Below are 26,743 nucleotides of genomic sequence, written 5' to 3'. Positions count from 1 at the left end.
CTTAAATAATGTATTGGGTGTAATTCTGATTAAATGCACTTATTTAACATATTAAGATTAATGCAAGCCCCTACATTATACAACGACCTTCAAAAGCTGATAGCTATATACTGATTTGAAAGCCACCCAAAGGAACACATCAGTTCACAAAGTATTCTGGCATCAATGTACCTACAATGGTTGTACTGGAAAGTGACTGAAAAATGCTTTGATTTGAATGCTGACAGCTTTTACCAAATGCTTCAGGACCATCCAGCTACTCTTAAAAGGCAACTGTGTAAAATTCTATTTCTAACTGAAAGGGAAAAAAACCCCACAACAATCAAAGTAATAAGTAATAAGCAGAAAAACTGCTGAAGTGCCCAAACTGTTCTAATATTCATTTGAATCCATGACTCTGAAAAGGTGAAGTATCCTGTTCTCAGACATGTATGGTCCACAGATCTCAAGTGAAATCCTTTGTTACTTTCACCCATGAGTGCACTGTATGATTAGTAGAAAATCTTTAGCACACATAAAAAAAATGAAAGATGAAACTTGCAGCAAGAGAGCATGGCAAACCTGAGAGATCTATTAGTGCATAAATCTGCTTAAAAACTAAAAAGATAGAAAGAGAGCTAACAAACTACAATAAAAGTTATGTCTTTAAAGCAGTAAGTTATAACAGGGTGGGAAATTTTTGATTTGCACATATGCCTGCAAAGGGGTCACTAACTGAAAATAAAGAGTTGTTATTTTACACAGCATCAGATTTACGGTAAAAAGCCGTAATAATAATATTATGCTTTTCCCACCCTGGCAGAGAATAACATGAATTTAGAAGCACAGTAGAAGTGAAAAACAAAGAAGAGAAGAGATAGAAAGCAGCAGAGAAAGACAGAAAAGGTGAATACAGAGCTACAGAAGTGTTTATTGAGCATGCTACAGAGGTAAGCAGAGTACACACAAAATGAAATTAAACAACCATCAAACCTCCCAACTTTGTTAGAAAATTAATTTTTAATTGTGCCACTTCCAAACTATACTGAATTTTACAATTCTAAAGATGTAAAAACTCAACTAATAGAAAATATACATGACCTTTTTTTTCTACATAGATAACAGAATCTATGAATCTTGAAACTAAGTACATCAATTTCAAAAAGTATTGGTCATTTAAACAGAATCAAGGTAACAGTTCAGACTGTCAGTGAACTGCTTTCAAATTAACTGGATCTGCAGATTCTGAGCCATGTTTATAGTAAAGTCAGATCAATTTCTAAATACAAAATATTTTGAAGAGATTTATTAAAACTGAATATTACAATGCAAGGTAAATTAAGACTAAAGGCACATAAACTTTGGTCCCACCTGGTTGTCAGTTTTAGAAAACTGCCACAAAATTTCCTGCAAGCATTTGCAGCAAACTTTCTTCATCATTGAAAAATACATGCACCATTTCCTGAACTAGCTTGACCAGTCTGTACATGCTCAGAAATCCACAACCATATTCCATATCTTAATTACAAACTAAAGATGGCAATATATATTGAAATGCACATAAGTCATGTCAACTTCAAAAACATCTACGAAAAATATTCAGCCACAAACAAGACATTACTTAGTGCTGACATTTATATGATACATCCCACAAGAGTGTGTACAAAAAGGTTAAGATTCCACAATGCTTTTCACATAGGGCTCAAAGTCACAGAAGTCACTTTTTGTCCTTTAAGAAATTAATATTCTGCACCTTGTTAATTTTAACTAATGCCTACATTCATAACTGAATCTAGACCAGAACAATGAAATACAAAAGGCTTTTTTTTTTTAAAAAGAACACATAGCAAAAAGTAGCAAAAATCAAATAAAATAATTTTACTCTTTCAGCATAATGCATCTTGTCCAATTAAAAAGAAAAATAAGAGACAAGCCAGCAGATAAAGAAATCTATCAAGCAGGAGAAAATAAAAACTTAACCTTTTTACACACCCCTGCCTAAACATATTTAAATTATCATGTAACAATGTGCCCCAGACAACCAAATTTGTTTTTTACTAGTTATGCAATTCCAGCAGTACTAATTTTCCTTTTTAAGGCACGTACGTCAACTAAGTTGAAAAAATGTAGTATTAACTTGAAATCTTTTAAACAAAACAATGGTTTATCTAAACAACAGTTGAACAGTTGAAAAGCAGTTAACATCACTGCCTTTTTTTCAATTACTTTTTTTAAAACAAGGAATGGTAACAGCATGAATAAAAATAAAAAAACAGAAGACAAACTCTGGTCCCCACTTTCCTGAACAGTCAAAAGGTGACAACACCAAACAATGCAATACACCTTCCTTCTCTATCTGCCTTTTTAAATCGTTGACTTAGAGAAAGAAACTCTCAGATGGTGACTTTCTCCCAGATTGTAATTGTGAAGATCAATCAAAGCCTGAATAGCTTCTTCTACTGTTGACATCTGAAGAAGTGCCATCTTGTGATCTCTTCTGAAACAAAATAATGGAATTAGGAACTTGAACACTACAGGGGTTGCTCCTAATGTTTGTTATTTGATATATAATTTTTCTTAAGATGTGCTGCAGAACTCTTTTTTTCGAGCTATGTGCAGAAAAGTTACTTACTGAAAAAATTTAAATGCTTTCACAGTGCCTCCAGTGTTAGCAAACAATGTGCGTAGATCCTCCTCTGCTACTGATGGTCTACAGAGAGGAAGAAAATAAGCATAAGCAGGAAATCATTAGTCAGTTCAGTATGCTGTGATTCACACACCTATTATCAAATTACTGACAGTGAACACTTACGGAATATTGGACAGATGAAGTGTTGCAGAAGGAGGGAATATATTTTGAAAGTTTTTTGAACCAGGTTTCTTGAAGCGGTGCAAAGGTGAATTACCAAAATCTTTAGTCAGCCCTTGGTCATCAAGTCCCTCTCGAGGTAGTTGTACTGACTGATGTTTAGAAAGGGTTACCCGAATAATCTTTCCATACATTTTTTGTCCATTAAGATGGCTCATGGCTGAAAAAGACAGGTTTACTCAGTTGAGTGCTACTTTTCAACAGCTTGTGGTACATCACACATGCAAAGAAGAAAAACACTCAAGCAAATCAAAGGGTCAGTGTGCTAAAGGACTAGAATCAAGAACTAGGCCTGCAGACACTCTTTGTCAATATTTAATTTTATTCAGGGATCATCATATTTGATTCAGCTGTTGAATTCATTTAGGGTATTCATTTAAGTGCAGACCTTCTGGAACACAAGTACATGCAAAAAGATTTTGGATCTGGTGGATAACCAAGATAAGAAACAGACTGACAAATATAAACAAATTTAGTTCACCTGATCTTACACAGCCTAATTTCCAAGTACTTAGATAAATGGGAATATAAACAGAAAACTAATCTTACCCAGCTGTGACTGGTTTCCATCAGCCATCTGTATAAGAGCACTATCTTTCTTATTGTATAAAATCTTCACACGCTGCACATCACCATAAACACCTTTCCAAAGTCAAAAGTAACCCAAAAGAAAAAGTTCATTTTAAAGCCAGCCACCTAAGTAATATATATTGACATATCAATGGAACATTCAGACAGCAACAAGATCACTCGCTCAAACTCAACACACTCACAAATGAATAAAGGAGATAAAGATTTTGAACAGTGAATTTTGAAAAGAATAATTTCTGATAAACCCTCAAAGCTATGTGAATGATACAAAATTAAAGACCATGCAAAATATATTAGCATGCATTAAAAGAAAATCTGTGTCTATGGAGAAACTTAAACAGCAAAAGAAAAATAGCAAAAGATTTACTACTCAATTTTAAGCCAAAGTGCTAGCTACAAATAAGAATTAAGGTGAAACAAAAAAAACCAACCAAACAAAAACCATAAAAACAAAACCAAATCAATAATAAAAGTATAGTGCTAACAATAACATACCGAAGAGGGTAAACAGACTTTGGGGCGTAACCATCTTTAGAAGGAGAGAAGAGCAAGCAGCGTAAGACAAGAAGAGAGAAGAGTCGAGGAAGAGCGGAGATGAACAGATCATCCATAACGAAGGGTGGATCCCGCAGAATGGTGAGGTGGTCATGGATCATGGTTTCAAGGCGGTTAATTGGGGCAAGTTGGTCCGAGGAACATTTTGTTCAAGCACAGAAGCATGAACATAGGGAATGAAGACAGGGAACGTGGACAAAGACGAGGAGAAGGGTAAGACAGGGAAGGGGATGGGAATTTGGGTAAAGACAAGGAAAGGGAGGTTGAACACATAGGGAAAAGGATGAAATGGGGGAGGGAATACAGCAATGCAGAAGAAAAAAAAATAAGGAAATGGGGAACAAAAAAAAATAAAATATAGGTCAGTACATAGGAAATGTAGGAATTTGGTCAGAAAATGGTTGGTTTATGTACTGTACAAGAAAAACTGAGCAAAATGTAGTCACCCAAGACAAATATGGGTAAAGTACATTCATATCAAGAGTAAACTACAGCATTTCATCTCAACATGAAAATAAATTAAAAAAGCATGCAATAGAAATTTTAAAATTTAAAATTTAACTGCGTAAGCATGGCTGGTTATGAAATGCAGGCAAAATAGCTTTCAAAATGGCACTCTGATCTGAAACATTTTAACATGCAAGACTGTGGATGACAAAATAGTACTAGATGATAAAAAAAGCTTAATGATTTACAGTGACAGAGGCCAGTTAAAAATGGACCAGCTAGACTGATACAAACTTCCCACATTTCATACCAGCTTTCACAGCCATCAAAATAAATGTAAAGGACAGTAAAAATGCAAAACTAAATTAATCCCTTTAGCTTTCAGAGTTAGCAAGAAAGATACAGTTAAGGTGAAAATGCTTTGCCACCACTTTTTTTTTTAGACAAATGAGTAACTGCAAAGAAAAAAAATTACTAAGGGAGACTGGAAGAGTGCCTCGTCAAGATCTTTGGGAGAACCTTCAAAGAAAAATGTGTTAGAGTAGTTCACATAAATTAAGACTCAAAAATGTGAGATACAAGCATGAAATGAAACAGCAAACAATTAGAAACAAAACAGAAATTCTAATTTACATGACTACAGCTACAAAGGAAAGAATAGTTGGTATTCAAACATGAAGAAGTTACCAAATTATTCTTAGAAAAAGTAGGTAGCTAACTGTCAAAGGATATTTTAAGTTGTTAGCTACCTAGGAACAAAAATGTATTTAACAATGGCTTTAAAATAAACTTTAGGGATTATTAAAAAAACAGCAAAAATACTTTGAGCTTAAAATCCAAATGTAAGAGGCCAAATGCAAAGAAATTATAAAATACTGACAAATGAAGTGTGACTAAAGAGTGGGGGGGAAAAAAACGTAAAATTGTTTCTCACTTACCTCTTCATTTAAATTGCTAACCAGGAGGACTGTATTGCCACCAGCTGAAACTCCAGGCATTCCCACACGACCAGCAGCAGCAGCAGCAGCTGCAGCAGCAGCATTTGGAATAGCCAAGGGACTCAGAGCTCCTGGAACAGCTGCAACAGGAAGCCCTAATTTTAAAATAAAGCATATTTTACGAAACACACACAAGTCATTTTAGATACAAACTTCCTATATCAGTACTAGGATGTATACACCACTCTACAAAGGAGACAACGCCACTGTAAAGTCACCCAAAGGGTTGTGAAATGGGCTGGTAAATTAATGTAAGAGAAATGTAGAAAATTTTTTTAGATCAAGTTTGCAAAGTTATGAGGTATAAAAAGTATTTTCTATTCAAATAACCATTATTGTGCAGCAAAACTGTTTCCACTGCACTCCAAAATGCTTGAAGTGTCTAGTTTATCAAGATGGTCTGAAGTAAATGTTGATTAAATCAGTAAGAATAAACACTAATTGTGCTCTCTGCATCATTACATCCTTATTTCCCATCATTATTCGAGAGATATTCCTCACTTCAATTTGGTGCTTGACTAAATCCCCAAAAGTGCAGCTGGCCACGTGAAGAGGTTTGCACATCTCTCACAGCCTTAGCATGAGGTGGGGAGGCAACCCTCTAAATTCAACATTCAACATGCTCTGTGGCTTTAGTAATCCAGTTCTCTGAGGAAGCCTCAGCTAAAATTTCTTTGTGCCTTTAATTTTTCTTCTTCAAGGAAACTCGGCCCCCGCAGAGAAAGGCTGGTTTTGTCTGCTCAGGTCACTGGGGTATGAGTTGAATGTGCTGCTCCCAAGATTTAGGAAAGGTTCTTGTGAAACATTTGAACTATACATAGTTTATATAGGAACAGCTTTATTGTATTTAATCAACACTGCCATTTGCACATCATGCAGGATTCAGTAAAAGAGCACTGTTGTATCAAAATACTTTTCCAGGACAGTAAACCCTGACAGATCCCCACCTGGAAGAAATACATTTTATACTAGGTCAATAGCAATCACTTAAGTTTAGAAAATGTCAAGCTACCAGGTCTTACTAGAGCGTATCCAGTCTTCTAGTATGTCTAGGTATCTCTCCCTAACTTTAGAAACTTTAAGCCAGTTCAGCATTTTTAGGAGTAAAGGAATCTAAAGAAGACTAGTGAAGTTTTCATGTCTCTTTCCATAGCTGGGCACAGCACAGCCAAGTAATTCATACTTTAAAAGGCAAAATTCTTGACAGCATCAGACTCTCCCAAGGACATTCTTTGGTCCCACAGAAGTTAAAAATCAATGATTAATTAAACACCATTCCTGAAAGTATTTTCAATTATAATCTTTAGAAATTGTCAGCAAGAATCTCAAAAAGGGGCACTAGTGGAAAGTGCTAAAAAAGAATGCCAGCAATGATAGCAAGGGATAAAGCTGAGTGACCCCTAAGCACAATAGTGTATTTGCAACTCTAATATTAAACAAGTATCTAAATTGCAAGTACCGTATATCAGTATTGGCTGTTTTAAGTAGTTCTTAGATAAAATATTTTGTTTGTTGTGGTTCAGTATAATACAGCTGCTGTTTATCCAAAGCTTTTTTCCGTGACATCTGTAACTTTTTTTTTGGGATGGTGAAGAGGAGGGAGACTATATCTATTGTTTCATTATGTGAGGTAAAAAACAGAAGAAAAAATATTGCCTCTGATCATTCATTTGAAAACAACTAATTCTGTCCACTAGTAGTTCTCTCCTTCTTTCAAAAAAACATTAACACACATTGAATATTGCCCAGTTTACAGAATCGAAGACTTCTGAAACCTTATTTTATCACAGGTGAGGATGTAGCAGATGAATGAGTGATAATACATGCAGTCTAGACCATCTATTTGATCAATATGTTTTTAACTGATTACTTAGCACACATGGGTCTCATTTTTTGAAAAGGTCAGACAAATTATAAAGACACAGCAAATAGCTGTGGAACACAATTATTGGTCTGCAGTCTCCACTGCACTTTGATTTGCCATTCTGATTTAAGCAATTAAAAGCTTTTAAAAAAACAAAAATAAGAAGAATTTATATTATGAATAAACTACCAAGTAACACTGTTTAGGATTTATACTAAACTATTTAGAAATGTTACCTACGTTGTCAATATGATCAACTTGTATTAAAAATCTTTGTCACTAGCTTTATTTTAGCTTCCAACAACTACAGATAATAGGTGTTTGTTTTCTTGAAGATATTAATGAAAACATACAAATATTATATACCTTCATTCTAGCCTTTTGAGGCCTTTTCCTCAATGAAGTTAAAATACAACATATCACATGATTTATTCCCTCTCAGCTTATCCTTTTGTGTGACTTCCGAAATGCAAATTGCTAATGCTATTTTCATAGTAGGCAAATTGAAGCTATACTAAAAATATAATATCAAGTTCTGTGAAAACCACAGGCATTAGTAATCATCTCAATGCAGGTAAGCAAAACCGACCAAGAACTGGGCTTATGGACCTGTTATGAACCCTTTTCGTGCCTCTATCAAGTAATCACCATCTACTTGTACTGAATGTTCCTGTCCTGCTTCCTCTGGCTTTGGGGAGACAGCAGAAAACATCTCTGCTTAACAGCTTACGAAGCTACAAGAGTTACATCATAAAGTTACATTTATTGAAGTGGAGCATTGACTTCACCCAGGAGGAAACCAAAGTATGTTTGGTTTAGAATTAGTGCAGGTTTAAGCACCAAACTAACAAGATTTACATCCTGACAATAAAACTCAAGCCAAAAATTGTGTTGAACCTAAATCTACTTTTGACATATGGATTTGATATATGGATTATGGCTCTTAGAAAGCCAACAACAAAAAGTCGCACACAAGTTTTGTGCAAATTTGCAATATATAAAAGTGTAACATAGGCAAAAGGAAGAAGTGAGTTTTTACTGCATTTTCTGTTGGCAATCTCATGTTATACATATAAAAGATGGGCTACAGCAAGAATTTTTACAGCAATGCCACAAGTCCATCTCATAGTATTCTTTTTGAGCATGCAAAAGAACCTGAAGAACAGCACACTAAACTCAAAATGGAGCTCCACTGTTTCATGGGGAAATATGCCCTCTGAGAATCACATGTGAATAATGCACAGCAGAAACTCAGCATATGCTGAAGACATCTTTATCAACATTACAGAAAATCACTGAATCAAACAGAAGGAAATAAACATTAAGATTAAAAAATCAGGAGAAAGGTTCCTATTATCATTCAACCACACTTAACACATCAGTTTGCCAACCTTCATGACTCTCTGAACTTCTAAGTCTTCCCATCCTACTCCTTTTGAGTATCTGAATAAATACACCTATAAATTGTATGCACAAGCATCCATTCTTCTGGTTTTTGGTATTTTTCCATCCTTTGTCCTCTTATTTATTACATCATTTATATTTTGTGCCTTTTGACACAGTAAGCAGCCCAGAATGAGAATTCTGTTCTTCCACATTCAAACAAGCACCATTCCCATTTTGACAATTATCCTAATGACTAAGGCACCAACAGTACGATGGAGTCTTTTTGTAATATTTTCAGCTGTAGAACCCAAGTTCTGTAAAAACAGCAAAAAAGTCAACTAGAAAAAGACTAACAACAACAAAATCCCTGTACTGACCATCCCCATTTGACAGAGGATGAAGAGTTAACAATGTATCAAGCTCACCCAACTGGCCAGGAGCAGAGTAAGAAAATGTACCCAACTCCCTTATGTCTCTTTTGAAACAATGAATCTTTTTACACAAGAAAAAGCCAGTATGATATAAAATATCCACTGTTTACAAAATAAACATGACTGACTTCACCATGCTTTAAATGTTTCACAGCTGCAATGAAAGTCACTCAGGTTATGTACCTTTTATTTTTCTACTACTTAGGAAAACAATGCATGTATGGAAGTCTACCCACGAAGAACAAACCAAAATATTTAATTAGTTATTGTGACTGTCATCTTCATAATTTTTTAGAAATTATTTTCAACATACATGAAAGAATGATTAAAAATGTTAGAAAAGTGTATTTTTGCAGACAAAAATCTAAAGTATTTAAGTGACTTTTAGGTCTAAAGCAGTAGATCATAAAGTCCACTTAAGTCACTTGGATAACTGTAGAAGGTACAGTAACCCCAATTAAATACATCCACAGTAATGCAATAATGCAAGCATCCACAGAGTGTGATTTCACCATGCCAAGCAAATTAAACCTGTTAATTTGATGTATGCTGTTAGTATTACATATCCAAGGAAACAGATTAGTAAGCCTGAGACTAGAAATCAACTTCTCAGGATTCAGGAATATGTCAAAACTAGACTTACATAAGAAAATGCATTTGGAATTTTATAGCTCATGAATTTTTACTCTCTCACCTCCTAAATCCCTAATATTGTGGGTCTCATTAATAAGCAGCTTTATTTTGCCTTTGTCTACTTAATACTCATACTGCAGTCCCATGTCTATGCTAGTCATTACAGGCTGACAAAAGAATTACTGCCTCAGGGGTGTTCCTAGAGCACTCATCTCTATGGAGCCAAACTTCCACACGAACATTCATCCACCTTCCCAACTGAAGCATGAAATGAGAGACTGCAATTTTTAAATTATGGGTAGTTAAAGGAGATAAAAGAATATTACCTTTAGCTATTTTTTTTTTTCTGAGACATTAGATCCTTACCATATTTTTTTACTTCCCAAAATTTTGCTGTAGCTGCAAGAGATACCGGAAATGTAAAGTCAAGCACTCTGGAATTTGGTGGCATTGATTTTGTGTGTACTTGACAACTAGATATGAAATGTATCCTTCAAGTAACACGATTTCAGAAAATTGGCAAATGCAGGGCAACATTTCAGCAGCCCGAGCTACAATATTTACCTCTTCCTGCGTTCACATCATTCACCAACTGTGTTACTTCTATCTTTCCTAAGAGAGAGCAAAGGCCCCTCTTTCCTAGAGTAACTCAAACTTATTTCAGTTGGGCCCAGACTGTACAAAAAAACATGAAATTTATATTGTTCTTATGTTTTCTTCAGAACAAAAATGGGAAATTATCCATGAAAGAAAACAGAAAAAGACTAAGTGGAAAGAACAATGATCACAACATAATAAATCAGCTTGTATAAAAATAATGATTCTGTATCTGAGTGCTATTACATTTTAAAGAGTGAAAGGTGCTCTCCCCAAAAACCAATTTGACAGGAGTAGGAGTATGCATTGATTATTTTGGTAATAGTCTGAAGATATATCTATCTGTACCTTTTTCAGAGCAGTTCACCAACTTCTGATGAACTCAAAAGATCACAAGATGTACAGAACTCTTATATCACTAGATATCAACTACAGATTTTTTTCTTTTATTCATGGAAACTATAGGTAGCACCATAGAGTTTGGGTATGTTAAGAAAAGAGCATAATCTTTCCCCTTTGAAGGAAACCAGCAAAATGTTAGTTTCACAATCTGATATTACAAATAACCATTATTATGAAAAAATCATGCAAATCATATTAAGTCTGTCTTACAAATCAGATGTGAAGGTGGGCACAGTGGCCAGACAGGAACATATGAAAGAGGGAAGGACAGATTTTGGGATATGAGCTGAACTAACTAGACTTTTTCTAGCACTTTGTGCATCTGTCATTTTGTCATGCGAGTTTTCATTCATTTTTTGCAGTAATTCTAAAGACAATATAATTATGTTACTACAATTCAGACCACAAGATAAGACTGAATCATGAATGGGCCTTTGGACACTATTGTAATTTAAGTTGTTAGAAGAATTAATGAATATTTTCATTAAGTGGCTTTGCAATACAGAAGAATGTCAACATCATACCTAAAAGAGAGGTCTCCTTGGCAAATGCTGCAGCAATAGCTGGGTCCAGAGTTGGCTGTCCATCTCCAGATGGAAGGTCAGGACGAGTGTAGTCCCTGCTTTTATCATTGTTGTACTTGACATTCAAATTCACCAATTTGGAAAAATCAATCCGTAGGGTACAGCAAGCATTATAAATATTTTGACCGTCTAAGGCCTGAAAAAAAGATCAGAGTTTATTTAAAAGAGACACAATACCAGCTGGTTGCACAAGGCTAGGGTTTTTGGTCATTTTACTTTAAACAAGGACAGCATACAAATATTTATCTGTCTTAATGTGTAGCTTAAAACCAATTAAAACACATTAACATCTCAACATGATGCCAGGAAGCTCAGTGTTCCCTTCTTACCTAGAAACTGTTTTTATGCACCAAAGTGGCAAGGACATTTTAACACTGTCAAACTTAAATTTTGTCTGTCGAATACAGCTAATTAACCTGCATTCCATAGCACAGCTTAAAATCAGACATAATGCCAAATAGATTGCTCAAACAAAAAAAATATAAAAACCAAGCAGAATCTTACATGGAAAATCAACAGAGGAAAAAAAATCTAGACTTAACTACCATGTTAGAGAGCCATCTGTCAAAGCATAATACATATATTATTCCTGCATGCTTTCCTTCTCCCCTTAAAGGTAGTTAGTGCCAAAAATGAGAGAAAACCACAACTTAACTGCTAACTGATGTTACTAATGCTCTTTTTTAGAAATCCCATTTTCACAATTAATTGGTACTTCTGAAAGAATGTGTATTAACATGACAACTATTAACTATGAAAACACTTAAAAAATATATATATATGTATGTATATATATGTTTCCTCCATCTCCCTTATCCACCAGGCAAGTACCTGGATTTGAGTCCATTTACATTTTGGGCATATCCTCCTTTCACTCAAAGCACTACCAGTTAAATATGGGAGATTTAAAAATACAGAAACTTTTGTAATAAAGGCAGCTTAGCTGGTAGGGAATGTTAGGAAGTGACGATGCAGCTCGTCTTAAAAACTGGCATTCAATCAAGTAATTATGTTAAATAGAACACTACCATATATATATATACACACACACACACATATATATATATATATATACACACACTAAAAAAAAAACAAAGTAAATTTTCAAATACACACATCAGATCTTTTATTTCAGTGTTTGGACTGAAATGTTAGATTGAAATATACCACTTCTGGACCTGAGCTAGCTCTTGCAGTTAGCAGGGTTACATCTGCAGTATATTTGCCAACACATCCAGGTTCTGGTAGTATTGACTATTTTGAGCTAAGCACTGCACAAACCTTGTGCCTGCTATTTTCATACAGTGATGCATCTGGAAGCTGAACATCTTGCAGACACCCCTTTGCTAGGCCTGGGCCAGCAAGGCTGTTCCCATAAAGCATTATCACACCTGACATCTCCAGGGCTCACAAAACCACTTAAAAGAATTACCACCATTAGCAGTCAATGTAAAAGAATGTGTAAGTCAATGTAATTATTCTGCCATAGCCTGGAAGTTCTAAAAAGATGTAGAACAAAAAACTTAACTGGAAAATATAAGCACTGTATCAACAAATAGCAAATAAAAAGAAACTCCTATGTTTGAAATTCAGCATAAAAATGCTTTATACAGTATTTCAAAAGCAAAATTTACTGTTATTCATAGAACACAAGCTTAATTAATTCTGTATTGTTGGGATGGTGCTGGTCACCACCATTACAGCATACACCACTTGCTAGCTCTTTTATACATAGTGACAAAGCACAATCCAAGACTTATGTTGGTATTTGGGAAAAGAGTATCACTTAACTCTTACACCTAAAAAAGTTTACATTGAGAATCTACCATCACTTTTAGAAGACTTCTTACCTTCTAAAATCCACTAAGATATGGACTAGAGGAAGCTCCAAATTATCCAGCCAGAGTTTACTTACTGTCAAATAAAATGCCACTGCCCAGCAAGGGAACACTCAATTCCATGATGAAGAAAACAGGTATTAACAAGACTCAAAGGCTGCATTGCTTAGCTTTGTCTGAACCATGGGACCAAACAAGATTCATATTTTACCTCTGTGTGGAGTCTGCAGAAATACTGACTTGTGGCTTGCAGAAAGCTGCTAAGTGGATGGAAATATTTTATACTTAAGAAGTAGTAAATCAAAATATATCTGTGTTTGTAGTTGAAGAGTAGTCAGTGTTTTAAGGGAGCCATATACGTAAGTAAAACTTCTACTGAAACAGCAAAAACTCCTCTTTCTACCAAAATCAAAGTGACCAAAATACATATAAAACGTACTGCACAAGAGAAATCCCTTGTAGCGGGGAGATAGATGGGCTGAAAGAACATCCTGAACCAGAAAGGAAGGAGATGCACTCTTAATAAGCGCTGTAGTCAAACTCTAGGAAAGTATTCAAGCGCCAGAATAAAAAAAATCCCTTCACCCCAACCATCTCTACCAGCAGCATCATGCACCTCTAACAATGCAAAAACAATTCTCACCAACCAGCATTTTTATCAGGATTAATTGTTCATATCTAAAGTCACAAATGTGAATGTGTGTCCTGAACTCTTACTTATATAGTAAAAGAATGTGCAACAACCCTCAAACACTTTTCCTCTCAGACATCCTGGAAAACATGACACTAGCTATTCACTGCTAGTGAATGTACATACAAACATCATCTCTGAGAACTCTAGCTACTGCTAATAAACTTTTCTTTCTAGTATTTATTTCACATCTGATACCATACCACACCACACATGGGCCAAACCAAGGAGATCAAGAATCATGAGACCTTCTACAAATGTGAGTACCAATCTTCATCTTGCCTGTATCAGCAAACCCAAAAAAAGAAACCCAATCTTTTAGAAGGGCATAAGAGTTAAAGGCACAAACCCAAGGAAGCACACTTACAAAACCTACTCCAGCTCCAATAAGTACCTCAAAGTAACTGAAGGTCATATGGTAAGTAACTCTTGGGAGAGATATGTCCCAAGTGCATTCTACAGATCTGTGCATCTAAATGAAAGTAATTTCTTTTGAGACAAGTATCTTAGATACAAGAAGTTTCTGTGGCTAAAAAGCATATGTAAATGCATTCTGTCCTCAAAAATTAACATATTTTATGTGTAAAGCACCTCTTATTGCACTTTCTGGGCTTTCTGACACAATGCAATTCAGCACTCTCCTCTTTACCTGAACACTACTTATAATTTCTGAGTCTAAATTGTGCTCCTCAGAACTAAAGATGTCCAAAATAGCCCTGCAGCTCAGTATCCTATCTGAAGATGTCCTTTCTTCCATTCTGCAGTAATTACCTGAAGTTCTTATTACATATTTGAGAGCAATGCAGATTGGCAGAGATCTTTTGCAGACTCCCAGCAGCACAGAGCTACCCTGAAGTTGTGAGTTAAAACAACTGGAAAGATGACATGTGGAGTCAAACCTCACTGGAATCTTTTTGAATCATGTGCAGGCCTAGGAAGGATCAGTTGGCCAACTGTAACAGACCCGCTAGTGGTATTTTTAACCTTTGCTGGGTCAAAATGACCAGCATGCACTATATATGAGCCTCAGTTGATTGCCTATAGATGAATCATTAATAACTGTTAATATCCATTATTTGGCAAGAATACTTTCAGTACATTTGCACGAAAGCAAATGCTCTGAATTAGCTATCTTCTCAGAAAGAAGTACCAGCACTCTCATCTCATGGTATACAAAACTACTGGTGTTCAAATATTTAAGTGTGCTGCATGTGCTAAGAGTATTCACCATTTACAATGAAAATGGGCTATTTTTAACACTGAGATACCTCCATATGCATACAGACATCTCCAGACAAAACCTTCATTAGCAGAAGCACAGCAGTTCACTGTGCTCTGCTCTTGCCCATCCTCAGTTACGTTCTCCATCCCTGGCTAGACTGCTCCATCATACAGAACCTGAAGCTCCCAGTCTTCACCCAAGGAACCCTTAATGATCCAACCTGAGCATGGTGATGAAACAAGCAGAGCCACTATCTACTTTCACAGGAAATGAGTTTCTTACAAAACAAGTGGAGCAGGAATGAAGTTTTTCACTAGCTGCTCATTCAAATTGCAGGAGAGATCCCACAGGGCTAGAGGCTTCATAGTGCACATTCTTGTCAGTGTCATTCTTTTCTCACAACCTTCAAATGCATAGCATCTCTCCTTGGTACTTACATCACTTAAGTTTTTCAATTGTTCTTTAACTTCCTTAATAAGTCTTCAATTTCTATTAAGGCCATATATTATGATTTCCTGTGAAGAGGGCCACCATAAAATTGAATTTCCCCATTATCTTCTACAGTAACTTGGATGGAAAACAAATTGAAAACTTTACTCTTTTACCACGTGTTTGATCTTGAACTCCGTGGAGGTTAATTGCAGGCACCATATCATCTTGCTTCTACATCCGGATGTGCTCAAGCTGAAGGGGTGTTTTTCCTATCACCTGACTGCTTTTTTCTTTTAGGTATTTTTGTTCTGGTGGCATTTCATGTTTTATCAGAGTGGCTGAACCATAAGAACTCTATTTTACTCTAGTTTGTGAGTGTAGTGGGGAAATCAAACCTTCCTTCGAATTCAGCATCCTTTAGTAACTGCAGTTGGTACTACTATTAACATTTTGTATATTTATGCATAGATTGGTTAAAAAAAATGAAACTATAAACTTAAGACCATTTCAATTTGACAATAAGGCCCCAACATTACCCTGACAATGACTGTACATAGAGGAGTCACTTATTTAATGAAGTTTAGTCATTCACACACACAGTACAAGTGAACAGGTACCGTAATCAAAACATGCAAAACTGGAAGAACAAATACATGCTGGGCTTTCTTTTAACAGCAATAGTCACATAAGCTAGTATCAGTTTGTCTGAAGTCAACAACAGCAAGAGATTCTTACATTAATTTCACACTTTTACATACTTCATCCTTTCATTTGTAACTTCTTTATAATATAGTCCTAGAAATACACTGATCATTTTCATATCACTACAGTCCATTTTGCAGACGTCATTTTTCCATTGAATTTCCTGATAATATACATGACTCAGAAAACAAGGTCAAAAGATTTAACATTTGATGTCACACTTTGCATCAGAAAAGCACTTTAAAAGCAGCAGTAACATCTACTACTGAAAAATGGCTTTCCAAACACAAGCCAGAATTACAACCTTCTGTAACTAATACACTTAGCATTTATCAAATATAAATCTAAATGTCTACAATTGATTTCTGCAGAACTTGTAAGTTATGATGTAATTTCTGTATCACTATTTTAAACCTGCAAGGTCCATCCTATCCATACAAATTCTTATGTAGTACAGTGATATATTTGCATATCTCTCTACTCTGAGGCATAATCTAATATTTGATATTGTTTCAACTATGAAAAGGACATCCCTAATTTAAACTGTGTTCCAGATCTACAAAGTATTTCCAGACTGCTTTTCTGAAGTAGATAATCTTAAAGTGGACCACTATAAATCAAGCTACAAATTGTCTCTTCTCTCTTGTTTTCCTCAATAGCATGAACATTTACACTCTGCTTTTTGAAAACATGTTCAATTCTTTGTGATTCCCTGTCTTGACCATCTCACAGGTCTTAACTCAATGCCCAGTCTTTCATTTGGTGGTAGGGACAAAAATGAACACCCTCCACCACTTAACAAAGTCTTTATTTCAATACAGCCATCATTCTCTACAACAGAAAATTAAGTCCATTTACTGTCTTTTCTCTACCAAGAGAAAAATTTGCCAACTTAGCCTGAGGTGTGAGCTTTTCAATTTTGTGAAGTTCTCAGCTAGTCTGTCATCTACAGGCAATAAGCACTTTCCATGCTGCCAAGCAACACTTAACCAGCACATCCATTTTAATCAGCCTTCCTCAAAGTCAGACTGCATGTGAAAATACAAATTAATTCCATTTATCTCTTGAAAATGATAATAATAATAATAAAAATCTCACCTTCCCCTTTGGTTCACCTTTTCTACTGCCACAAATGTGAACATATGCCATTCAATTAATTCAAACCATCTGGTCTAGATGACATGCTGTTGATCTTTGCCATAATTTATCCATAGGCTCTCTCCTGCTATAATGAATAAAACCAACTACCTGTTCTTGCCTCTCCTACCCAGGATAGGAGAGTTTCCTATAAAACAAAAGCAAGATCCTGCTCACCCATCACTGCTGCAAAGCTTCTTCACAGTCTGGTCACATGAGGAAACTGCACTCTCTCTTCTGGGCATTTATGGTTACAAGTAAGTTTAGATTTATTTTATTTTTAGAATACTATAACTTAATACTTTCACAGATCTGTAACTAATCCACAAATCACACCTTTGTATGGATGCTTAAAAGTACCTGCAAACAACAATCCAATAGGGTTACTAAATTTGCTGCTTACAGTGAATTAATTATGCATCACCATGACATCCTACATTCTTACTTCCGGTTGACATTTTTTAGTATTGCAGTCTTGCGCATTATTTCATCTCTGTTCAGTCTTACTATAGTATTTGTTCATACAAATGTCTAAAATATTTTAGACAGTATCCATAAACATACTATCATTAAACACAGATTTCATGAGGTATAACAACTAACTTCCAAATTTTTTTTTAATATCAAAAAATTCACACACACGGTAGAGGAGTATGACACATTATTATGGCAGCAATCCGTTACATCAACATTTTACAAATACTGAGAGTACAGGAAGCTCTTGAGCCTTAAAAGAGATCTATACTTACTTGCTTTGCTTGCTGTGCGTTTACTGGATCACCAAACTGCAGTAAAGCTTGAAACTGGTTATTCTTTGTGAATGTGATTATCTTCAATACAGCACCAAATTTAGAGAATATCTGCCAAAAACATTGTACAGTTTTACACATCTGTTTCTCCCAATCATAGCTCAAGCTAAAGTGAAATTTGACTTACCTGATGAAGAACATCCAGGGTTACTGGATAGTACATGTTGTCAATAATTATTCTAAGTACTGGACTCTGAGCTGGAGTCACTGCACTCTCACTAACAGTGGTCCCACTAATGGGAGCGTTTGATGCCTGCACAGCCGTCACTGCCTGAAGAACAGCTTGGGCCCGCTTAAAAAAAAATATGACAGAAGAAAGATTTTCTTAATATTTCAAGAGAATAGCTTGAAATTAATTAGAAATATTAATACAGTTAACTCCAGAAACAGAAAATAGTCCACTTATTTAAAACTCAGAGCTACAGATATAACACAGCATTAAGTGCAATGCAGTCTGACTCTGTGAGAAGAGCCAACAAAAATGCAAACAGCAATGAATCCTTATGCCACGTTAAGGAGGGGCTTCAAGTGGCACCATTATCAATCCTACTAGAAAGCTTATTGTTCTACTAGTAAGGATAAAGAAAGTGAGGATTTTGTAGGTTTCAAGATTCTTTCCTTTACAGGAAGTTAGTTACTAAACTAACCCACAAACCAACCAAGGAAAAACCCCAACCCTACAGAAAGCAGAGGTACTCATCTTCCATTCAAAAGATTGTATCTCAGCTAACATTTCACTGCCATTTTAATTATGTAGAAAGTTCTAAAAGGAAGGGCTACACTAACATGTCCAAACTTCTCAGTTTTAACACAGTGAAATAATACACAAGACTAACAAATATCAGAAAGTAGAATCCAGAGAGGTAAACAAACTGGTGTCTATTATCCACCCTCTTTTGTAAAAGGAAAAACAAAATTCTCTCCATATATGCTTTTTTGTTGTTTTTAAACACAAGGATTTTAGAAATTCAAAGGTAACTACATGATACCACAAAAACACAAATCTATGTAACTACTGCTACTGCCAAAACTGACAGTATCAGAAAGATTAGATTTCTTTTTCTGAGAAGGAAAAAAGTGCAGAAAAGAGGGGTTCCATTTAATACTTTCATTACGTTATGAAGCAAAACAATGCAAAACAAGAGAGACTAGTGCGCATGCCAGATAAAAATAACCATCATATGAATGCATACTGCATATTTTAAAGGCATTAGAGATATTACACAATTTCATGTGTCACAACTTACATGATACTCCTCATACTGAAACAAATCAATGAATAAGGAAAGTGGAGGGGGAAAAGACCTGGTGAAAACCAGCTAGGAAAACAAAATTTACCTCTACATTTAACATCAATTACTGTAACTGTAAAAATGTCTTTTGATGACACTTTTTTCCCCAAATGCATGAAACGTAACTTTCAAGATAGCTAGATACTTGGCTGAGTTGCATAATTATTTCCTACTCTTTCTATAAGCACACATCAATTAAATATCAGTCCTTACACGGACTGGAAAAATTTAAACTGTATAACACAATGAACTACAACTTGTGAAGTCAATTTTAACTTGTCAGCACTATCTATATATACTTATACATCATATTTCATTTCATTAAAATTCATGTGAATACATGAAGGAATACAGGACTAAAAAATGATAAATATTAAAATTCTTGTGGGTATTTTGTCAAACAAGCTCAAAATAACAATTAGTATTATACTTAAGTAGCCAATTTGAAGACATTTAAGTAGTATGCAACACTTTTTTCTTACTTTTGAAAAATTGAGACTAACTTCAAAAAATCAGATACAGTACCCAAAGTACATTTATTTCCAAATGTTGCAGTGTCTGTGCAGAAGGACTAAACCCATGCATTTATAACATGCTAATGATTAAAAAGAAGCACAGTTAGAGGCCATTTATTCTCAATTCTCCTTCATCTAGATAATACACTAAAAGTAAGATATACTTGTTGTATATCAGAGTTTAAATGCTCTTCTGTGTTCCGATGCCTCACAGGAAAAGAATTTTCATAGAATTACAAAACTGAAATGAAAACTAAAAATAGTCCCTTTCCAAACTGTTTATTCAGAACCAGCTCATTCTGAGTATATAAGTAAAAATAATCTCTGAAACTACTACTACTGAGCAGTTCAGAATGACACAGCTTAATAGAATTTTCCAGCCAAGGCCTGGCTGTTTAAAGTACCCCATGGATAAATAATTTTTCCTGTCTTCTTTTTAACTAAGATACTTGCACATTTCTCCAATTTTTTTATTCTTTCTAATTATACATACTAACATTCCAACATCTTCACATCTTCCTGCCTGAACATCCAGAAAAAGACAATTTCAAATGAATCTGGGTTGATGAGAAAAATTTTTAATCTGATTTGAAAGCTTAGTATTTTGTATCTACATTATGTATCCATAAAAATGCCAGACTACAAGCAATATCTGTATTTTACTAATACTTATTTTGCTACCTTTATTTCTTACAGAAAACAGAATGTCCAACCATCTTTGTTTTATAGAATGTTTCATGAGATAGTCACAGAATGCTTGTTGCCAAGTAACTATTTCTATTATTCAGTTATAAATTAAACTTTAATTAAAATTAAGTATTAAGTTCTGGAAGACTTGGAATATAGGTTAAGATGGGGTAGTAATATGCACGATGGCATAAAAGCTGCTGAAAAGTCAGGTTGAAAAGGTGAACATGTGAAGCACCACATGAATATCAGCAGAGAAACCAGAGGACTACATAAGACAACACTTCTTCAGGCAGTATGTCCATCCACTATAAGTGAAGAGAGAATTCACCCCCTACTCTATCCAAGGGAAATTAAGGTGTTTATTTTTCTTTGCAACTGACATTTGAGAGGGTGAGTAATCTCTATAAAAATACATCAAAGTATTCTAAGGAACAAGACTAGAAAGACCAACAGGAAAATCAACACTATACTTGATCTGAACTAAAAAGTCTTTCAATAGATTACCCTGAAATTGCTTTCAAAGGCAACAGCTATAACTTTACTATTTACATGTCCTAATAGAGGACACAATTAATAGAAACTAATTCAGCACTTTGACCATTTTCTGTATCATCAAAAATGCAACATAGAAATTAATCTTAAAATAACCATCAGACTTCTGGTAGGTCTGAGTCAATTATCTCTCTATAGTTTGTATGAATTGGTCACCACATTACTTTTGTTAATTCTTCAATTCTACTAAAACAGACATATGTATCTGTATTTGTTGTGAAATAGGTCCTGGAGAGGCAAGAGCAAAATTGAGAGCAAAATGGTGTTTTGTTATTAAGTACATTTATCTCTGGAGTGATCAATATGGTATTATTTTCCAGAAAAAGCAGATCACAAGCTGAGGTTACCTGTCCTACTGGAGTGATCATCCAAAGCACTGAAACTTAAGCATTGGTATTAGCTATTACCACTAGGGGCATTCAAACTGGAATTGCAATCTCAGGTGTCAGAACAAGAAAGTTAATTCTACCATCCTACAGTCTATAAACTAAGACAAAAACTTTAAAGTTATTTAGAACTTTAAAATAACTATTAAAAACACACTGCAGAACCTTTATCTTCTGACATTAAGGACACATTAAGAAAATTTATTGTAATGGAAAGATCACAGGGAAACCAAATCCCTTTCAGTGTCACAAAATGAAACGATCATAGGCAAGATTACAGGAGTGTTAGAATGGACAAAACCAAACGATTCAAACATACGGCACATGAGCCAAGAACACGTGCCATGCTTCATCTTCTACTGTCTGCATTTGTAATACTACTGAACAGTAAATATACCTGGTTAAGTGTGTTATCAGTCTTCAGTTCTTTATGATTGGAATACTGGATATAAATGGGTTGGTTCCGAAGATGGGGTGTCACAGCAGAGTAGTAATTAACCATAGTGATAGCTGCTTCTTCTGTGGCAAGTTCTAAAAATGCCTGTAATTAAAAGAGGTAATTTTCAGTATTTACAAAGCAGGCGATGTTCACATTAGCCACGCATAAAAAAACAAAGGGTTTGATAACACATTTTAACAAAGTGATCTCAGTCTTCAGAAAATGCCATTCTACACATACCAACTTTATTTGCTAAGCTACTTAGCTCCAAAAATTCATCTATGAAGATGCAATAATATTTATCTTCCAACTAATGTTTTGCTTTATGTAGCTGCCAACCATCCCGTTTCCTCCCAAAATTTACTAAACGATGGTGTAAATTCATTTAAAAAATAAAGGAACAAAAGCTCTTTTTTTCTAGAATACTTACTGCTTTTATGACTTACTTCAATAGCATTTTAACAATATATTTTGAAACCAGACAGTAAGCATATAAAAAAATGGAAAGCAACAAATTACCTGGTTTTTCCCTTTCAGCATCAGGATGTTGGTTACTTTACCAAAAGGTAAACCTAAAGCAATAACTTCTGTTTCTGTCACTTCCCCAGGCAATTTCCTGATATGAAGAACACGAGAAGGAGCCCCATCCATTTTATCATCACCTTTGAATTTCTTGTTGTCATTACCATTGGCTGAAAGACATATTCAGACTCTATTTGAAAAGTTTACTGATATTATTAATGCTTTATTAAAAATGCTTTTAATAATACACATGAAATTAATTTTAACTGAGCCATCTCATTTGGTTTAAGTCAAATTCAAGACTTCAGAACGAATTCTGCAGAGACAAATGCTAGTTTCATGAAAGGTGGACTGTTCAAGACTTAGTAATCTGACAGAGACCTCAGCAAATCCTTTACAACTCACTTTCAGTGAAGCATCTCATATAATAACATGGAATAGTATGTTAATAATGTTTAACAAGGGCTCACATAAGAACTCCAACATACATTAAAGTAAAAACAGTTAGCAACTACCCAGAGATTTTTTGAAAGAAATGAAATGGTGGTGAACCATTAATAGAGCCTAAAGTTTTTTTTAAGAATGGCTTGCACTAAGGAACTGGACACAAAAAGTAGAAAAGTAACAAAAGAAGACAGGAAGCATCATTAATGCTGAGAAAGATCAGAGCAGAGAAAGGGGATGACCCAGAGGACTGACATCACAAAAGGCTGATGAAACCAACAATTTAAGGTAGAAAAATGCCCATTCTGAACTATGAGCTCACTCATAAAAAAGGAAAAACCAACTAATAATACAATGCAGCCAACACAGATGGGGATGAGGGAAGATCCAGATAAATTTCCCTAAAAGAATCAGGGGAGCATTAGCATCAATGTACAAAACACCAGAAAAACTATTTAGAATGCTCTCCAGAATTCTTGGAAAGAATTACAGCAAAATTCCAACTGGAGTTCCTTTTGTTTGATACGCAGCTAACCAGTTGGATGGAAGAAATCTTGCATTTGAAAGGCCAGAAAAAAAGTTATTTACTTTGGTTAAAAATAAGTCAGTGAGTAAACATCAGCGTCAAGAGCTAAAGAACAACACTGTCATAAGATATAATAATAATTAACTCATCAGTGTTGGAAATCAGCATGCACTTAGATATTAGAGGTAAGTGACAAGACTTCCCTTTCTTCTACCAAAAAAGATATTTAGATATGCCTTAGAGGCACATCATGCAGTAACTCCATACCCACACCCTGTACCACTACCATCAACCCTCCTCCAAAAAAAATTTTCATGACTAAACTTTTAAAAAGTTCTTGCACTGAAGACACAAAGTGTTTTCCATCTTGCTACACCAGACAAAACAACAAAAAACTAACAACATTCAAGACTGGTCAAAATTCAGCTAGCAGTATCTCCAACTGACAATCCATGCAATAGCAGGACTTCTGCAGAGAAAGACAAATTTTGGTGGAACACAGAAAAGTAAAATTTGAAAAATACACACTGACCTAGGATCTGAAGTCTTACTCTAACCATTTTGGCAAACAGGGTGAGATTGAGCTTCCAGGTAGCCATATTCCACTTGTTGAACATTACACATTATAACACTATCTCAAAGAGGCAGACAGCCAAAGTTTGTGAAAAAGTACTTTTACTTTTCACCTGAAGCTCACCACACAATAGTCTTCCCTAGTTCTCAATTTACATCTCTACAAAAATAAAAAAACTCCGAACAGAAGAAACAAGGCAAAGTGTGATAGGCTGGACAATGCATTACAAACAACACATTAAAAACAAACTTGCAAAGGATAAAAGAATTACAGTGATACTGAAGCTACGTGTCCAATGCCCTTCATAATTCAGCTTTCTGAATAATTTCAATCAAAGTTTCAAAAAATATGAAACATTACCAATCAGAAATGAAAATAAGAAGTTTTCAAACTAAAGGATTTTCTGAAATTAAGAAATCTCTTTTTTTCATTGCCAGAAAAATATTCACCATGATGGTTCAGATCAGTACTGACAGAACTATTTTGGTTTTTGTGTGATTTTCAATAGACAATTTTAACATATTAACCTTTCCACAGCATAATGTCCAGGAATTTACTTTTTGTTACACTAAAGCTCTTATTTAAATTAGGCTTCAGGTAATCCCTGAAGCCTAATTTAAATAAAGGTATCACAGGCCAGTATACAATCACTCATATATATGTATATTAAATGTTCCTTTAATAAACATTTAACACAATAATTTATTAATATATTAGCCAATTGATTTTACATCTATTATCATTGCTACCTAATACTGGCATTTTACATAGTTTTTCATCTTTTGCTGCAGTAAGTTTGAAGAATAAGCCTAAAAGAAGCATTTTGCTGTATTAAACGTGTATCTTTTCCTAAACAGCAACTAAGTGCTTTAACTTAATTCACATATACAAGCCTCTCACACAATTTTATTTTTACATGGTCTTAAACCTCAACTACACTATACTTTTAACTTTTTTTACTCACTGTAAAAAAAGCTATGTAGACAAGTGCCTGGGCAAAAACATTTATGTAAAAATAGCAGATAAATATATATAAAATATATATTCAGCAATATATAAAAAAATACAGAATTAGGCACAAAAGAACATATGGCAATGAGAAAACGGGGGATGGAGGGACAGCATGGGGGAACTGTCAACAAGCATTCTCAGTGCTGTGGAATTGCCCAGAAAAAAGTTTTCAGCAGTAGGGCAAGTAAACATGACAAAAGCTCTTTATTACTTATTGGCAAAAGCATCTCTTGTACAATGAAAGCTGAATCAGTGTCATTCATTAAAAAATGAAGCTCACCTTCTTAAAGTAAAATTTCTGCTGAAAGATTTAACAGTGGATTTTGGAAGACAGAAGAGATTAACATATCAGCTGCTGAATGCAAAGAGACTATGTACTTTTTCTACTTTGGCTTATCCATTCAGTAATTTCCTGTTCCAGTAATGAAGTGTTTCATACACTAAATATGCATGCACACAGACAAGTGAACTTTTCAAGACATTCATGAAACAAATTAAATTTAGCTTTTAGGAGAGTTATTGAGAGATTCTGGCACTGTATGAAACCTCTCTTAACTGTAGTCTCTTATTTGTCATTTTAAATGGTACTTCTCAGCTGAAGACACATCATTAAATGGCACTTGGGAATAGAAAACCATATTTACAACATGGGAACACAACTTGTTCAGTCATTGAAAGGTGAACTTAACTCTTAAAACAACAATCTCATCCTCTAACAAATTTTATTAGCAGAATCAGTGTCCATAAAGGTCAAAAGCCAAGTCAAGGGGAGCCAGGTACAAGAGGAGTAACACGGTTTTTTGGTAGAAATAGAGTCTATGCCTAAGCAGCAACAACCTGAGAGATCCTTCCCCATACAGCACTTTAAAACAAAATTGCTGAAACCTAGGGGACAGGCCAAGGAGGAGACCTCACAAGCTAACTAATAACTATTGCTGAAACTGCTCTTAAACTGGAGACTTACTGGCAAGTAACTATTTCATGAGGTAGTTTGGCTTTCACTGGACTTGAAAATCCTGATCCAATTCAAACATTTTGCTGTTAACATTTTAACAAATATAAATATGCACTGAAAAAAGCAGGCTACAATATTTACATTGGGAGAAAAAGTTTTAAGCACTGGAAGAATGACTAAAACACGGTGTTAGTTCATTTACAATTCAAATTATAGCTGCAAACACATAGCTTAAAAAAATAAACTCAAAAATTTAGAAACCTAGCCCTGAATCACAGAAACATTTAGGATGGAGAAGACCTTTAAGATTGAGCCCAACCATTAACCCTGCACTGCCAAGTTCCACTGAGTACAGGAATGGTTCTATTCAATTCAGACTACCATAAAAACCCACATTCTGTAACAACCATAGCACTTATCTAAGTCCTGTGCACCTCTCCACCAAGGAGATGAAGAATTCAGTTTCCATGTGACATCAGGCAACTGTATCTAAACAAGATGTCATCTTTACAAATGATATTCAAAGCATTATTCTCACATCCAACTAGGATTCTACAATTTAAATATAATTTAATAATTAATAATAATCCCTGCTGCACAGAGTTCCTTCAATTCAGCATAAATCAACTCATTGAAATTGATTGGTTACAGGTTGATAAAGCCCTTAAAT

The 26,743-nt window shown here is 34.9% G+C and overlaps 1 protein-coding gene across 8 annotated transcripts in view; it reads right to left on the bottom strand.

Annotated features, from left to right (window-relative positions):
- Positions 1–890: 890 nt before the first annotated feature.
- PTBP2 (polypyrimidine tract binding protein 2) overlaps positions 891–26,743 on the bottom strand; it is a 46,798-nt gene continuing 20,945 nt past the window's right edge. For 2 of the 8 annotated variants that reach the window (XM_021525518.4, XM_085586542.1), the window contains 11 exons: positions 22,561–22,733; positions 22,000–22,143; positions 18,295–18,459; positions 18,108–18,218; positions 11,277–11,472; positions 5,380–5,534; positions 3,935–3,968; positions 3,398–3,490; positions 2,792–3,008; positions 2,612–2,689; positions 891–2,476 (listed from right to left, as the gene is read on the bottom strand). In XM_021525518.4, the coding sequence (XP_021381193.1) occupies positions 2,344–2,476; positions 2,612–2,689; positions 2,792–3,008; positions 3,398–3,490; positions 3,935–3,968; positions 5,380–5,534; positions 11,277–11,472; positions 18,108–18,218; positions 18,295–18,459; positions 22,000–22,143; positions 22,561–22,733 (1,499 nt within the window). In that variant the 3' untranslated portion in view covers positions 891–2,343. The remainder of the gene's footprint in view (positions 2,477–2,611; positions 2,690–2,791; positions 3,009–3,397; positions 3,491–3,934; positions 3,969–5,379; positions 5,535–11,276; positions 11,473–18,107; positions 18,219–18,294; positions 18,460–21,999; positions 22,144–22,560; positions 22,734–26,743) is intronic. The other 6 variants (XM_077785457.2, XM_085586543.1, XM_021525532.4 and 3 more) reach the window with 3 other exon arrangements.

This window comes from Lonchura striata, chromosome 8 (assembly GCF_050655825.1).
Source record: "Lonchura striata isolate lonStrDom1 chromosome 8, ASM5065582v1, whole genome shotgun sequence".
In the NCBI taxonomy this organism is placed as follows: Eukaryota; Metazoa; Chordata; class Aves; order Passeriformes; family Estrildidae; genus Lonchura; species Lonchura striata.
Note: the sequence above shows the minus strand (reverse complement) of the source record. Positions and strands in the feature narration are given on the sequence as shown.